Source organism: Agelaius tricolor, unplaced genomic scaffold (genome assembly GCF_023055355.1).
Source record: "Agelaius tricolor isolate 1412-34295 unplaced genomic scaffold, bAgeTri1.0.p SCAF_10, whole genome shotgun sequence".
Taxonomy (NCBI): domain Eukaryota; kingdom Metazoa; phylum Chordata; class Aves; order Passeriformes; family Icteridae; genus Agelaius; species Agelaius tricolor.
Genome location: NW_027269270.1, coordinates 19,828,925 through 19,843,221, shown reverse-complemented (window position 1 = coordinate 19,843,221; position 14,297 = coordinate 19,828,925). Strand labels below are relative to the sequence as shown.

Genomic DNA, 14,297 nt, shown 5'->3' with positions numbered 1-14,297 from the left:
AAAAAAACATTCTCAGGTGGCCTTGCCTGTAAGTTAGGGATTTGTCCCAGGTCAAAAGCTGAAAGGCTGACAGTGCCCATTCTTGGAAAAAGTTGCAATCGCAGGACTTTGTAGGAGAGTGGAGCTGTGTGAGCACATTTTCTGCTTGCTCGACATGCTTTTTTTGAAAATATCCTCAGAAGCCCTAAAGCTTTTGCAAAAGAGCAAGAAAGTCAAGGGCAGAAAGGAAAGAAGAAAAGGGAACATGTGGTGCAAGCTTACATTAGGCGCCCAGAGCTATAGATAGAAAACAAGGCCTGGATTTCTCTGTCCTTTCCCCTGCATTTGGGACAGTTCCATTCACTTCTGCTTGGTGGGAGTGGGCTTGGATCATGACAGAGGCCAGGAACAACCTCCCTTTCCTAAACAGCTCTAAACAGGCAGAGGGCTACACCCTGGATAATCATACAGGCAGACAACAGCATTGTTAGAATTAATGGAAGACTGGCTACTAACTAAAAACTATTGATAAAAAACCAGTTGTCTACACATTCTTACATGTGGAAGAAATTAAACTAGGAGATGAAACACTAGATTATTTTCATCTATTAAAGAATCATAATTTTACTTTATAGAATAGTAAATGTGGCAAAAACCTACCAGCAAAATCTATCCATTTAAAAGAACAAAATCAAGATCTGGAATTTTAAAGGCATCATGTAACCAAACTAAAGAACCTTTATAAAATCAATGTATTTCACATACCGTTTGCCATTTAACTTTTGATTTTTCTGCTTCAAACTTGGCCACCTCTTTTCGGTCTTGAAGTGACACCAGTAATTTCCATATGCAAAGTAAAACAATGCCAATGAGAAGGATAGCAAGGGTGACACCCACCACTATCATTGGGATATTTGGATGCTGTGCACAATCTGTGGAAACAAAACCAGTTATGTCTGTGGATAACCAATCAATAAATTTTAGGCAATTAAAAACAGTCAAGAGATGTGCTGAGATTCTCATTTGCCATAAGCTGGGCACACTTTTTTCTTCAAGTTCATGTTATTTTTCTCCTGCTAGCTTCCTAAAGGGTTTGTGAAACCAGCTGAAAAATATTGCATTAAAATGTTTTAAAAATTATTTGTTAACTTCTTCCACTGCTCTTTTACCGTGACAATTAGCAACTGCTGGATACAGACACAGACTCTGAAGAGAAAACTCAGAAAATTGATTTCAGATCTGTTTCAATATAATTATAAAAAAACAGGGCTGAGTTTACAAAATTATGAATTTTACAATGTTATGGCTGGAGCTCTATTTCAATTAACTGATATTCAGTGGGTTGCAGAAGAAAAGATTCTAGTGAAATCTATGTCAGGGTAAAGTGACCAAAGATATTGCTAAAACAGAGGAAACTGCATATCATGAAAACAATGAGGAAAAAAATTCCTTGACATTTGTTGAAAATGTTGGACTGTGGACTTGGAAGGAATTTTGCATTTCAAGTTCTGCAATAAATTTTACAGTAAAATATTTCAGAGGGTCAGACTTAAAACTGAAATTTTTGCTTCACCAAAACCCAAAGAAGTTTGATTATTTTAATATTAAAAAGTACTGTCTATGAAAGTTACTGAACACTACTATTTTACAAAATTTTCTTCTGAACCATGGTTTCAGAACATTAAAAAATTCATTTCAGTCTGGCTTGTCTTACAGGATTGCATTTCACATTCAGTTTTTGCTTGATGGCCTCAGTTAACTAATCCTGAAGGGCTCTGTTTTGAGCCCTGGGCTGGTGTTCTGGCTACTGGTGCCATATTGACTTCAGTTCCATGAATGAAATTGTATTTCTAGAGAATTTCTTGAGGTCTCATCCCAGTTCACATTTTAAGGTCCAGGAGCAGAACAGCAGATGACAGTGAAACTGGTTGTTGTAGTGTTGTGGGAGGGTCATTACACAGAGGTCAATGAACTCTCTGAGGTCAGTGGAAATAAGATATTTCTTCTTCTTTTTTTTTTTTTTGGCCAATCTACTTAAAATACATAATAAAGTATTTAATAAAGATAAAATCTTACCTTTAAATACTTGAATCTTAGGGATTAAGGGATGTAGTTTAAGAGGTGTGCTTCTATAGTACTACCTTTGTTACAAGCACCTTTGTATATCTAATTTCAAAGTGATTTATAGTTTTATCACATAATGCAAATGATGTTTGGTATCATCCTCTTAGAACTGCACAAGCTGTTGAAAAAATTAACTTATTCTTACAGCCCAAGGATCATTCTGCCCATTTTTCATGAAAGGCCAAGTATTTATGTCACTACTGCATTAAATAAGTACTTGAGGAGATCTTTGGCTGGGCAGAGAAGAACTAGAAACACAAGGAGGAGATGTGCTGCTTTAAAGAGCTCTGCTTCTAGATTGCTAACCTTGTCTGTGGTTTTAAATCAGATTTCACCTACAAAAACCAATATTCACTGCTTACCTTTCCTTTCTATGTTGTGAATGACTGTCCTTCCCTGTTCATCCACAGCCAGTAGAAATGTGGTTATACATTCATTTTCCCCCTGCAAAGAGCAGGAAATGGATTTATCCTCTGAATAATCTGCAGAGGGAAGGAAGAAAGTAATTCATCAAATCAAATGCAATTTAACCTTTAATAACCAGAGAGACTGCTGGCATCATGTTTGTCACAGCCTTGTCTGCAGATGGTAAAGAGTGAAAGACAAAAACAAAAATACTGTCAGAATTTCTACTAAATTTAATGGCGTTTCTTCCAATCCCAATTTTGTTTAGTTTCTGATTTTTCACTTATATTTCCAAAGAACTGATCCAGATGTTGTCAATCTGCACTGACCATCTAGTGCACCTTGTAACTTTAGTGTACTGTGAATTTCAATGAATTGGAAGTGCTCCCAAAACTCTTAACTGGCAGCTGTCTAGGAAATGTAATAGCTCCAAATGATGGGGCAAAGTAACCAGTGGAACAAAGTATGTTCCTTTGGTGTGCAGCTACTCCTGCCACCTGTAGTTCACGTTTCAGGAGTAGATATACATACATCAAGCAGCTGTGGGTGCTGTTAAAAGGGCTGCCATTCATTTCCTACACAGTAGGCCCCTCAAAGGTCACTGTGTCCAGTACTGCTACAGGAATAACAGTAAATAAAGATTAATAACAGGATAATAACAGAAATTAATAACAGAAAACAAAGGATTAATAACATAAAACTGCCAATCTGAGATTTTTGTAACAGGATTCCGGATGAAGCAGATAAAGTGACCTGAGATGACAGTCTGACCCCATTTATTTATCCCTCCATTTACTGTTGATTGCAGAAAAATTTAATCCATTTTTTCCTCCCAGGTTATTCCTAACTGGGGAGCTGAGAAAAATTTATTCAAAGGGAACAGAGAGACAGAAGGAACTGACTTTGAGGGACAATATAAAGCAAATAAGCAATCAGAAAGTGAGAGTACAAGTGCGGAGCTGGAAATATCATCATATGGAGTGTAACTATAATACAATATTTTACAGAGGAAAATATACTTTATACCTGTGTGCAATAATACCTCTGGGGCTGAATGTTTATGTTTTCATATAGTCCATGATTTGAGATGTCACTGGAAATCTAGGTATGATTTTCAATATATTTTAGTCAACCTTCATAGGATTTATTTTTAGAAGAAAGAAAAAGAGTAGGCTTCTCAAATATTTCTTTAAAATGATTGTCATTACCATTATTTTCTACCCATTCAAAACTCTTAATGAAATTTGATAAGCAATTGTGCTAAAAATCTTAAAGTCCTCAAACTTTAATATGAAGAGTAATTGAATAGAAATCAGACAAGAATAGAGCCTTTTAAAGAAATCTATGCTACATTTAAAAAAATGCTTGCTCTATTCTTTTCTTCCCCATACTGCTTAATAAGATTTGGTCTTATAGAAAATACTATTAAACACCGTAGAAAAGATGGAGCTATTGACTACCCTCCAGTCCTTTCCTCTGCTTGTTATAGAGAACCCTAGCTGGCTGGATTTTGATTTGAGCCTTGTGTTTAACCTGTTGCTGGCCCTTGGTGGCAGCACCTTTTGTTATCCACCAAGGGGACAGGCAGCCTAGACCTGCTGATTTAACAAGATCTGATTTTGTTAGAAGGGCCATGAACTGCAAACTTATGGCTCTTGTTGGCACGTCACAGTTCCAGTAACACTGACAAAAGTTTTGCAATGTTTGTACTTTCCCAACTCTTTTAAGCAAGCAGACTCAAAATACTAACTTGCTTACCAAGAGGAAAAAAAAGGATAAGGATAGTCGTTAGCTATCCTGAAAATGGAGAACAACTTGCAAGCATATACCAAATATCATCTAGAAGGCAGTAACTGCACATAGATTAGTTATTTTTACATGGTAATTTTTTGTTTAATGTCATAATTTGAAAGCAAGGGGAGCAGAATACTGATTATGTGCAATGATGTAGAAATGAAAGCGAAAATGCCAGTTCAAGCTATTCAAAATCCAGCTTATGGTTAGCATTTTTATTTCTCTAATATTATTTTTAGAATGAGGGATCACTAAAGAGAGACCATTGCATATGTTCTTTGCAGTTCATCAGCATAAAAATTTGCCTACGTAGGTAAATTCCTGTAATTTACATCTGTGTAATCTTCTACATTCTGCAGTGAATTTTCACACTCTTCTGCAGCCTAATTCTGGCAATTTAAATTGTATTTGAAATAACTGGAGTCACACTGGAGGAGAAATCAGGTAACAGTGGCAAGCAGGAGACTCAAAGCATTAAATACTCTTTCATAGCAGATACATTTATAAAAGATTTAACAACAAAAATGTTGACTGTAAATTTAAATGTCATTATGCCCTTTTGTGTTTACCTTTTGCTCAACAAAATGCTTTTTTTGAGCAGAGTTCACCTCACCCTGACTCATAACAGAGCTATGCTGACAGAGAGGCTTATTCAGCCTCCAGTAACCACTTTGCTGCTGCACTGGGAATTTGTGAGGTGTCAGCACTATGGGGTAGGAAAAACTCAGGTTCTCCAAGGAAAGTATAACTGTCCCTGCTGGGCTTGTGGCAGGAGCAGCCTGGTGCCCTGTGGCTGGGGTGCTGGCAGGAGATGCCTTTTAGGAATTTTGGTTCCTCTTGCCTGGTGAGTAGAGCAACAAGAACTCCTACACCTATGTGGCAAATGGGTGATTAGCCTAATTTAAGTGTTCAAGTATTAAAAGTGAATAAAAATAGAAGTTTGAAAGTGGTGCCTGCTGTGGAGATAAGCCCAGCAGATGTGGAGCCATCAGCACCTACAGAGCTGCTGGACACCCCAAGTCCTGGCAGATCCCTGGGCTGACCTCACCTGCTGGTGGGGAGCAGGAGAAGAAACCCCTGGCAAACCCAGAACCAAAGCAGAGAGGTGAAAGGCACAACTCAGAGCCTAAAATGGGCACTCCCAGGAAACAGGAAAACGTAAAGCCCACGCTTTTTTGTTGCTTCACACTTCCAGTCATTGTATTGCAACATCCATGTACAAATAGAAACAAAATTTTTGAAGTGCTAATGTTTTATTTGACCTAGAGCTTTTACTTTTTTCTTTCCCCAAAAGCCTTGAAGCATTAAAGAAACTAAAACATAAACCAGAAAGAGTATACTACCCCATGAAGTTGCTCAATAATGTCTTAAATATTATGTGGTGTGCTACTTATACCACTTTCAGATTGGTGGGTTTTGTTCAGATAATAGTTATTATTCTATTATTATATTTTAGCTATTATATTAAAGGTTAATTTTTTTCTTTCAGGACTTCTTGGTGAGGCTACCCAAGCATTTCAGATGAAACAGTTTGCAACAGCTGCTTCTTTTCTTTTCTTTTTTTTTTTTTTTGAGGCATCTGGATGGGAACATGAAGGTTGCAGTAACTGCTGTAAATAAATTTTAAATCTAAAGAAGTATCTGACAGTCCCAATCAGGGAAGCACAGGATATGAAAAAAAGGAAATATGCAGGAATAAGAGATGATATTGCCATGTTTGTATTCCTGTGACCTCTGTATGTGAACAGAACCATATAAAAGGCCATTTTTGCTCTTGATTAGCATTCATTATATTTAAAGGAAAATGTTTTTTATATTCCTAGCTACAAATATCTTCCATCTTATAAAGGAACTTGAAAACTTTACTAACTGAAGACATAAAATACAAGTGCTTATATGTCTTTTAAGCCTGTAAAGCTAGTTTTATATTTATAAATATATACTGAAGTATTGCCATCAAAAACAAAAGGTGTACCTTTGCTGGAAGGATGTACACAGTGACATTTCTGCATGCACACAGCTCTGGATGGGTTTCCAAGAGCTTGCAGATACAAACCTTCGACATGCACACATGAATGAATGAGGATTCATCTTCATTCTTACATTTGTCTTGTTTAATGCTTATGGTACATCTGTGATGTGGATATAACTAGCCTATGTCCTGCCTTACTTAACAATTGCTTGTGCCATAGGGTTGGGAGTAGAATTGCAGTAGAATAAATACAGGCTGCCTGCTGAGCAGGCACCTCGCTTTACAGAAAAAAAAAAATTGCCCTTTTTTAAAAGGTTTGTTTTGGTTCTTTTTGATTATGGTGGGGTTTGTTGGGTTTTTTCCTGATAGTACTATTTTACTCAAGATTAATTCCTATTCCAGAAATTTCCATTGATGAAAGGCACTTTTGAATTAAAGCAAACAGCTGAAAGATGTTCTTAGCCTTTCAGAACACAAGAAATGTCTTTGCCACTGGTTAAAGGCTGTGTTTAGTCACCAGCTGTAACCAAGAATCTGCCTAAAGACAGGAGTCAGGTTTTGTATTTGTAAGGCTGAAGAAGCCCTGCTGGAACTCATGGTACAGGCATAACTTGAACTCAGGAGCTTTAATATATCACTGATTTGCAGGGATTGGTATCTATTCAATTCTATACTTTCCTGCATAAACTACTTAGAAAACAGGCATGATCTAACAAGTTAATTACCTGGAAGGCTTATACCAGCCAAGTTCTGCATTTTCTTCTTGCCTCAGAAGAGCCATAGACACACAGTAATTCCCTTATGACCCATAATATAATTCCACAGCAGAAAAACAAGGCTACTTTCAAATATAAAATTACTGAAAGTGGAACCTCCTGCTAATCACCCACACACACACAGGAGAGGAAGATTGAGTATACCAACCCTTTTCAATGCTGACAGTTGCATCAACCAATTTGCATTTTTCACTGCAATCTCCCAGTGACTTGTCATCAGCAGCCAAGTGACATTCCACACAGCTCCTGTGGAAAATAATTCAGCAGCTCATCAATCTCTGCCTGCCACAAAGCAACAATACAAAAGCCAGCATCTGTGCATCTGCATTTTAAAAAGCAGCTAAATAAAAGGTCTTCTGCTATGGATACAGTTCTCAGGAATATGATAGGTACTGCCACCAAAAAAAAATCCTAACAAAACCAAAGAAAAAAACCCGCACCTGAATAAAGGTACTGTGGATAAGCTCTGTCTTGTCCTCTATTCTCTCCCAGTTTGTTAGCTACCAGACAGAACCCCAGGCAACATTATTCATGTAGGTCTATCAGACATGGGATTACTCACATGCAATGTTCCTCTTCAAAAATTAAAAAAATAAATAAATATTCTGAACAGCAAATATTCTCACACTAAATACTAGCTGAAGGAATTCCTATCAGATGAACAATATCTGAAATTGACTTCAAAGAGATCAAGCTGAGGCACCTACTATGAGTTTGCCTTTGTTGCAAGTCTATTGAATAATGCATTAAAACACTTTCCAGGTGTCTCAACAGTTGTCTCTTGAATATGGTTGCTTGTCTCAGGAATTACTTAGATCCTATTTATACTAATGAAACTTACAGGAAAATTATTTTTTATTCAGTGGTGGAATGAGTGAAATACTATTTAAAAACAGAATCTATACCAATTCCTTTAGAAATCTTCCTGTAAATTCAATGAGGATTTTAATAAAACCAGGGTTTACAAATGGAAAATAAAACAACAAACAGAATTCATATATGAATATTTCTGATGGAAAACGTGTTTGCTAATTTTTCACAAATAGCTTCAGCCATATTGAGTGGCTGAGACTCTGAGAAGCAGCCTGAAGGACTGACTTCATTTAAAAAAAAAAAAGGGAAAGAAAGGAGAGGAGAAGAGGGGAGAGAAGAGGAGTGGAAAAAGGAAAGGAAAAAGGAAAAAGGAGAACTGCAACAAAACATAAAAAAACCCCTGGCTATCTCCTGTTGTATTGAGTTACATACATCCATGGGAATAAGCTGAGGCTGCTGAGTTGATCTTCAGGGGTGGAGGTGACCTTATCCCTTGCTCTGGAAATGGTGAATAGTAAAAGTGAGTGGGTAATGGGATAGCCTCTATCTCATGGAGATAAATTCAGTATTGGTGGTGGTTTTGTCATATTCACCATGTTTCTCATGCTACACTCTCTTTCTCAGCTGCCTTGCCATTGATCTCCACCCCCTCTGACCTGGTCTTTCAGCTCTCTCAGTTACCCTCCCAGGTATTCCCAGTGTTCTCTCTCTCTTGGCTTTTTGTGCCCTGCATTTCAGCATGGGAAGACACTGAAACAGAAAGAAAAGATCCAACACTGCATACAATATACATGTTTAAACGGGTTAATGTAATGCCTATCATGTAACTTTATATTTCTTATTCTTTGCCAAATTGGGCAGAGCAAAGCAGCAGCATTGTCCTTTTTGTTTAAAGCAGTTGCATGCAGAAATTCTCTTTGAACATGCTGAGAGGCTCAGTTTTCTTAGGGCAAATTTAGCACTAACAGAAAGAGATCAATGAATTAATCACATCATAGAATAGCTTTTCACTCAGATACACTGTAGACTCCAGTGACAGGTATGAAAATACAGGTGTTGGAGAGAAATGGGTCTCAACTCTGAATAAGGAGACAGGACATCATCCTGAATCATGCAACCTAAACTGCTCAGCACTCAAAAAGCAAAGCCAGGGTCATTAAAAATGTGTGTTCTCTGAAGTCTAATCCACCTTCTAGCTTAATTTCTGCTGAAGACTGCTCCATTTGGACTGCAGCCCTACAAGAGCTCATGTAATACAAGCATGAGCAATGGTGTACTTAGAGTGGTCATCTTCACAACCTGAGTATTTTTGGTTGCTTTTCCTGTCATGCACCATAACAGACACCTTGCATCACAGCAGGGAAACTACATAAATTGCGTATGCTCAGTGGACAGAAGACATTTCACCATTGACAATCAATTTCTCATCAACTTATACAAGACATACAGCTACCCATTTATTCATTCCCAAACTATTATCCAGTTTATTACATTTACACCTTTTTAATTCAGCCAAGCTTAACTGAATTTGGACTATGAATTTGGGAAGGTGCAAAGCTTGAGGGGACAACGTGACCTTACTCATTCATATTTATGAGAACGGTAATACAAATGCCAAATTTTTCTGTGAGGCCATATAAGTGTCAGATAAGGCCACCATTCTGATTAGCTGTACAGCCAGGGACAGCAGTGGAAGTGTAAAGTTTTACCTGTGCTGACTTAATTGTTTCACATAAAGTCCTTTTGTACAAGAGTAATGCTCATGAATGGTTGATGTATGAGTTGTGACTACCCATCTCAAAGGACAAAGAAGCTCTTGGGTTCTGGACTGTAAATCCAGTCTATAGACATGGCAGTAAACACACTGCTGAGGCTGTGTAGGAAACAGATACCTGGATGATATAAACATCAGAGGTTTAAAGCCACCACATTACCATCTGGAACTGCAGGGGTCACCGCAGAGAGGGCATTTTTCACACGTTTGGCCTGAAGCCCCTGGATGGGTGCAAGCACACGTCCCACAGATGCATTCGCCTCTCCCACTGCACAGTGTCCCATCCTCAGCAATGCAGGTGCTGGTATCAGTTGTGCAATTACAGTATTCACCAGTCCATCCACTGTGGCATCTGCATTCCCCACAGTCACAGTCACCATTGCCTGGAAAAACATTTATTATACTTCAAATCAGTCACTGGTATTTCAAAAAGAATCTGAAGGATGATCTTTAAAATTATTCTCTTTAACAAAAAATATTTTGCTCTCTCCAACTCTTCTTCCTAGCATCTTTCTTTCTCTCCCAAAATCTTCAGTTTTAAGCCAGAGGATCAGATTTTTGCTGATCCTGGCTGTAAGCCAGTGCAGCTCCATTCTCTTTACTGGAGCCCTCCGTGCAGATCGTCTCCTGACAGTGCACGACCTAATTTGTAAATACTTCCGATTTATAATGGCATAGCTGAGACTATTTTAAGTCTAAAGACCTTTCATAACCAGTAACTCTTTTAACTGAATTGACTGCGACTGAGTATATGATGAAAATACAAATTGACAAGCTACCAGCCAAGGGTGAGCCATAGAGGCCTAAGCAGGGATGCTCCCAGCAGCCGTGAGGGGCCGTACCTGCGCACTGCAGGCCGCGGTGCCGGACGCATGAGAAGTCATTGCACTCGCAGCGGGGCCCGTAGACCTTTCCGTAGGGGGACGGGTGGCACAGGCACTGCCCGCAGTAGCAGTCGCCTCTGCCGCTGCAGGAGCTCAGCTCGGCTGGGCCCCGGCAGGAGCTGGCACCGAGCGAGCTCTCGTGGCACTCGCAGCGCGGCCCCACGTAGCCGGGGCTGCACACACACACCCCGCACTCCAGGGAGCCTTTCCCTTGGCTGCACTTCGGGCTCTGCTTCTCGGCCTTGGCCTGGCACTCGCAGCTGCAGAGGGGATGAATTTCCATCTCCAGCACGTCGCTGAGGCCCACAGGTTTTATCTTGATAAGCCTTCTGGTTTTTTCACAAGAAGAGAGACTAACAGTCACATTGAAAGAGACCTGGAAGAGAGAACGGGGCTGCTGGGAGCACAGGGAACTCTGCAGGGTACTCGGCAAGTGCATGCACAGGAAAGAGCAAGAGGGTCATAGATACTGCCTGCTTTTTGGTGACTTGTCTGGAGGAAGATCGTTTAATAAAGAGCAAACTCTACCTTGGTGTCCTAAATTATATGAAGTTCATGTCTTTGGAGAATACATTCTTCACTTACTGTATCTCCCACTTTCACATGAGAGCATTTCCTCTGATGTGGAAAAAAGGTCCCATTGTTACAGATGGCCGTAAAGGAGAGATTGAGCCCTTCTGTCTCTCCCAGGATCTCCAATTCAACCTCAGACCTCAGCTCCTTCAAGGGAAAAAACGTGAGATGAATGGAGTGATAACACTGCCATGTGCTGCCACTGCTCCATGCCTGAGGAACGTGGACTGTAATTTATCCTGACCTACACAGGAGCACACTCGTGCTTTGGCACTTTGTTTACAGAACCCTCTATTGCAAGAAAAATGGGGAACGAGCAAAATAAAGCAAATGCTGACAGACCCAGTGGGAAGCAATGGTGGTATCACTTTAATATCTGCTATCACGGGGCTTATTTCCTGCCCTTCCAGGAGAATAAATTCAATGTTTTATTAAATCACCTTTCATAACTCTGCTGACTGATGCAGGTTTTAGGTCTGGACTTTCTGAGGAGTGGATTTGCGTCCCTGATTGCATTGCTAGGTCGGGGCTTTTCCTGATTAGCCAAACTGTGTCAATATTTCTCCCTCCCTTCCTTTCTTCTCACAATGGAAATTCCTGCTTCATGAGCTGTTTGTGCTATTTTAACCTGTATTCAACAACATCCCCATTATTTAAATCAATTTCTTCATCAAACTTCCATTTTGTGAGTCACAGGCTGTCTTTCTGAAATCGCTTGTACTAGGTATCTACATTTTAATTATTTTAAATGTTTTATAGCAACTTTGCTTGCACAGCCTTAATCCAAAGCCTATCACAGGCCACAGGGAAATTCCCTATGACTTCATTATTCTGTGGAGCCAGTAAGTGGAAATTTTTCAAAAGTACCTCAGCAACTGCTGAGAAAACATCTCACTGACTTGGCTTTGTGCTCATAGAAATTTAATTGCTTGCAAAATACCCCCTGCCCTTCAATCAGAGCACAGAGAACTTGCTGACCTTACTTCAGTGAGTCATTCTACTCAAGGTAGCAGGATAACTCAATGGAGTAAAGGTCTGGTGGGGTAAATCAAAGTAAAAATAGAATAGGTAAAAACCTGCATAGACAACTCCCTGTCCTGTGTACATGTTCTGGATTCCTAGGAAATTTGTCTTAGGGTTGTAAAATTGTGCCCTGGGCATCGGTTTTGTAATGCTGGTAAGTTTGAATATGCCCAAATTTCCATTTCCCTTTGATTTGGAGGTAGGTGCTTTTGTCACTATTGAAACAATGCAGAATTGTCAATAATAATTTGTTTGCCATAGCTGGGCTCTCCCAAAAGGACCCAAAACAGCAAATCTCTAGGTAAAGCTATGACTGTGGGCATGTGCTTATGTTGCAGGATGTATCACCAGTACTCCCTCTTCACTAGCTGCAAAATTACAAGGTGCAGAGTGCAACAGAGAGAAAATTAAATGCTGCTGAACACCAAATTGTAATACTTTGAATTCTGGAGTCTGTATTGGGTCATTTGAATGTCCCTTGCTGTTGTGAGAGATCAAATTATTCATCTTACAGCACTGAAAGTGAACACAAACTGTGATAATTTAAGGTTTTTAGATTCTAATATATGTCAGCACTTCTAATGCTTTAAAACTACTAAGCTGTCTGGCCATAGTTTGAGGACAAATAGCAGACAGTAAATAGCAAATAGCAGCTTTAAGCCATTCATAGAGAAACATTTGTGGTTCAAAAAAATTTTTGAATGGAACAACAGACAAAGAAGTGCTAAATACTTGTGCCCTCGTGTAACCTGTCCTTTCTAATACATTATTTCTATGTTCTCATTTTTGGGTAAGTGCAGGGATTACAAACTGGGGAAAAAAGGGTAATTTTTCTGAAATTTTAAATTCTTGGAATGGCTTTAATTAAATGGCCTGCTATCTGTCACAAAGCATTTTGGCCTACAGCTCTGCAACACAAAGATGTGCAGAATTCAATGCTAAACAAAGCAGGCAGAAATATGCTTACAGAAGAAAATAAACTATACTTGGAAAGAACATGAGAATTCCTTGCAACAAATATTTTGACAGCTCAGACTTTCTTAACTTACTTCCTCTCTGAAGCTCTTATATGGCAACACATGGTGAATGGCATTAGCAAACCTTGTGTTTGCACAGCAAGTAAACACTCAAGAAGACTTTAAAAGTGTTAAAAGATTTAGCCTAACTCTACTCCCAGGGAGCAAAAAGTTATTTATTCCTTTTCTTGTGAGTGAAGAAGAGAGACACAGGACATTGAATTACACTTCTGAGAGCATAATGAAAACTTTCTAACAAAAGTAGTATTAGTTCTGTTTTGCATGTGATTTTCAACTGTAGGTCTCCTGTCATTTCCTTCTTCACAGCTGAAAAAAATTCAGATACCTTTACTCCTGTCAAATAAAGGGGTATTTAGTGCTTCCTGCTTGGAAAATTTTTCAATCACAAAACAATAAGATTATTAACCTTTAAGGTTAAGTGTAATAAAATGGACTTTGGGAAATTTTGAGTGTGACATGTTGCTGCTTGCACACTTCTTACATCATGAAAGAAATGTGGGATTTTAAGAAAGTACGTGCAGCTCTGCACCATGTCTGGTGCGTGGTCCAGACATGCTGTGCCTGGATGAGGTTGTGACAAGTTATGGCCCAAAGGCAGGAGCACCCTTCCTGCAGTCACCTCCCTGCTACTGCTGCAGGGCAGCAAGCACAGAGCTCAGAGCTCCTCCAAACCTTCCCCTGGAACAGATGGGAACAGGATCAGCCAAAACAGCTCGGGAACCTGCATCGTGGTCACCACTGCCAGCTCTGGGGCCTGCTCTGCTCAAAGCATGCAGCAGCTAAAATGCCAACAGAGCCAGGAGGCTGGAGACAAGGCAGAGGACATAACTGCACCTTTGTATAAACCTTAGTGTGCCCTCACTGTGTACTGCAAGCTCTTGTGGGCTTCACATCTCAGGAGGCACTCATGAGAGTCAGGGAGGGTAAACAGATGGCCAGATAAAGCTACCAAGGGGATGGAGCTGCCAAGGAGAGACTTAAAAGACTGGGACTCTAATTTGGAGAGAAGATTGGTGTGTAGAAGGTGTCTCAGTGACACAATATAATGAAATTATGAGGACACAAAGATAAGGTGAATGCAGAGCTATTATTCACCGAAACCTACAACTCGGGAGCTAAGGTGCACTCAGTGAATATTTAAAG

General features: G+C 39.5%; 1 protein-coding gene across 1 annotated transcript in view; it reads right to left on the bottom strand.

The window, feature by feature from the left end:
- Window positions 1-14,297, bottom strand: part of ITGB6 (integrin subunit beta 6) — a 44,302-nt gene that overhangs the window by 672 nt on the left and 29,333 nt on the right. The window contains exons 11-16 of the mRNA XM_071435064.1: window positions 11,107-11,241; window positions 10,480-10,897; window positions 9,798-10,020; window positions 7,199-7,296; window positions 2,466-2,585; window positions 745-911 (exon numbers count right to left, since the gene is read on the bottom strand). Coding sequence (XP_071291165.1) covers window positions 745-911; window positions 2,466-2,585; window positions 7,199-7,296; window positions 9,798-10,020; window positions 10,480-10,897; window positions 11,107-11,241 — 1,161 coding nt within the window. The remainder of the gene's footprint in view (window positions 1-744; window positions 912-2,465; window positions 2,586-7,198; window positions 7,297-9,797; window positions 10,021-10,479; window positions 10,898-11,106; window positions 11,242-14,297) is intronic.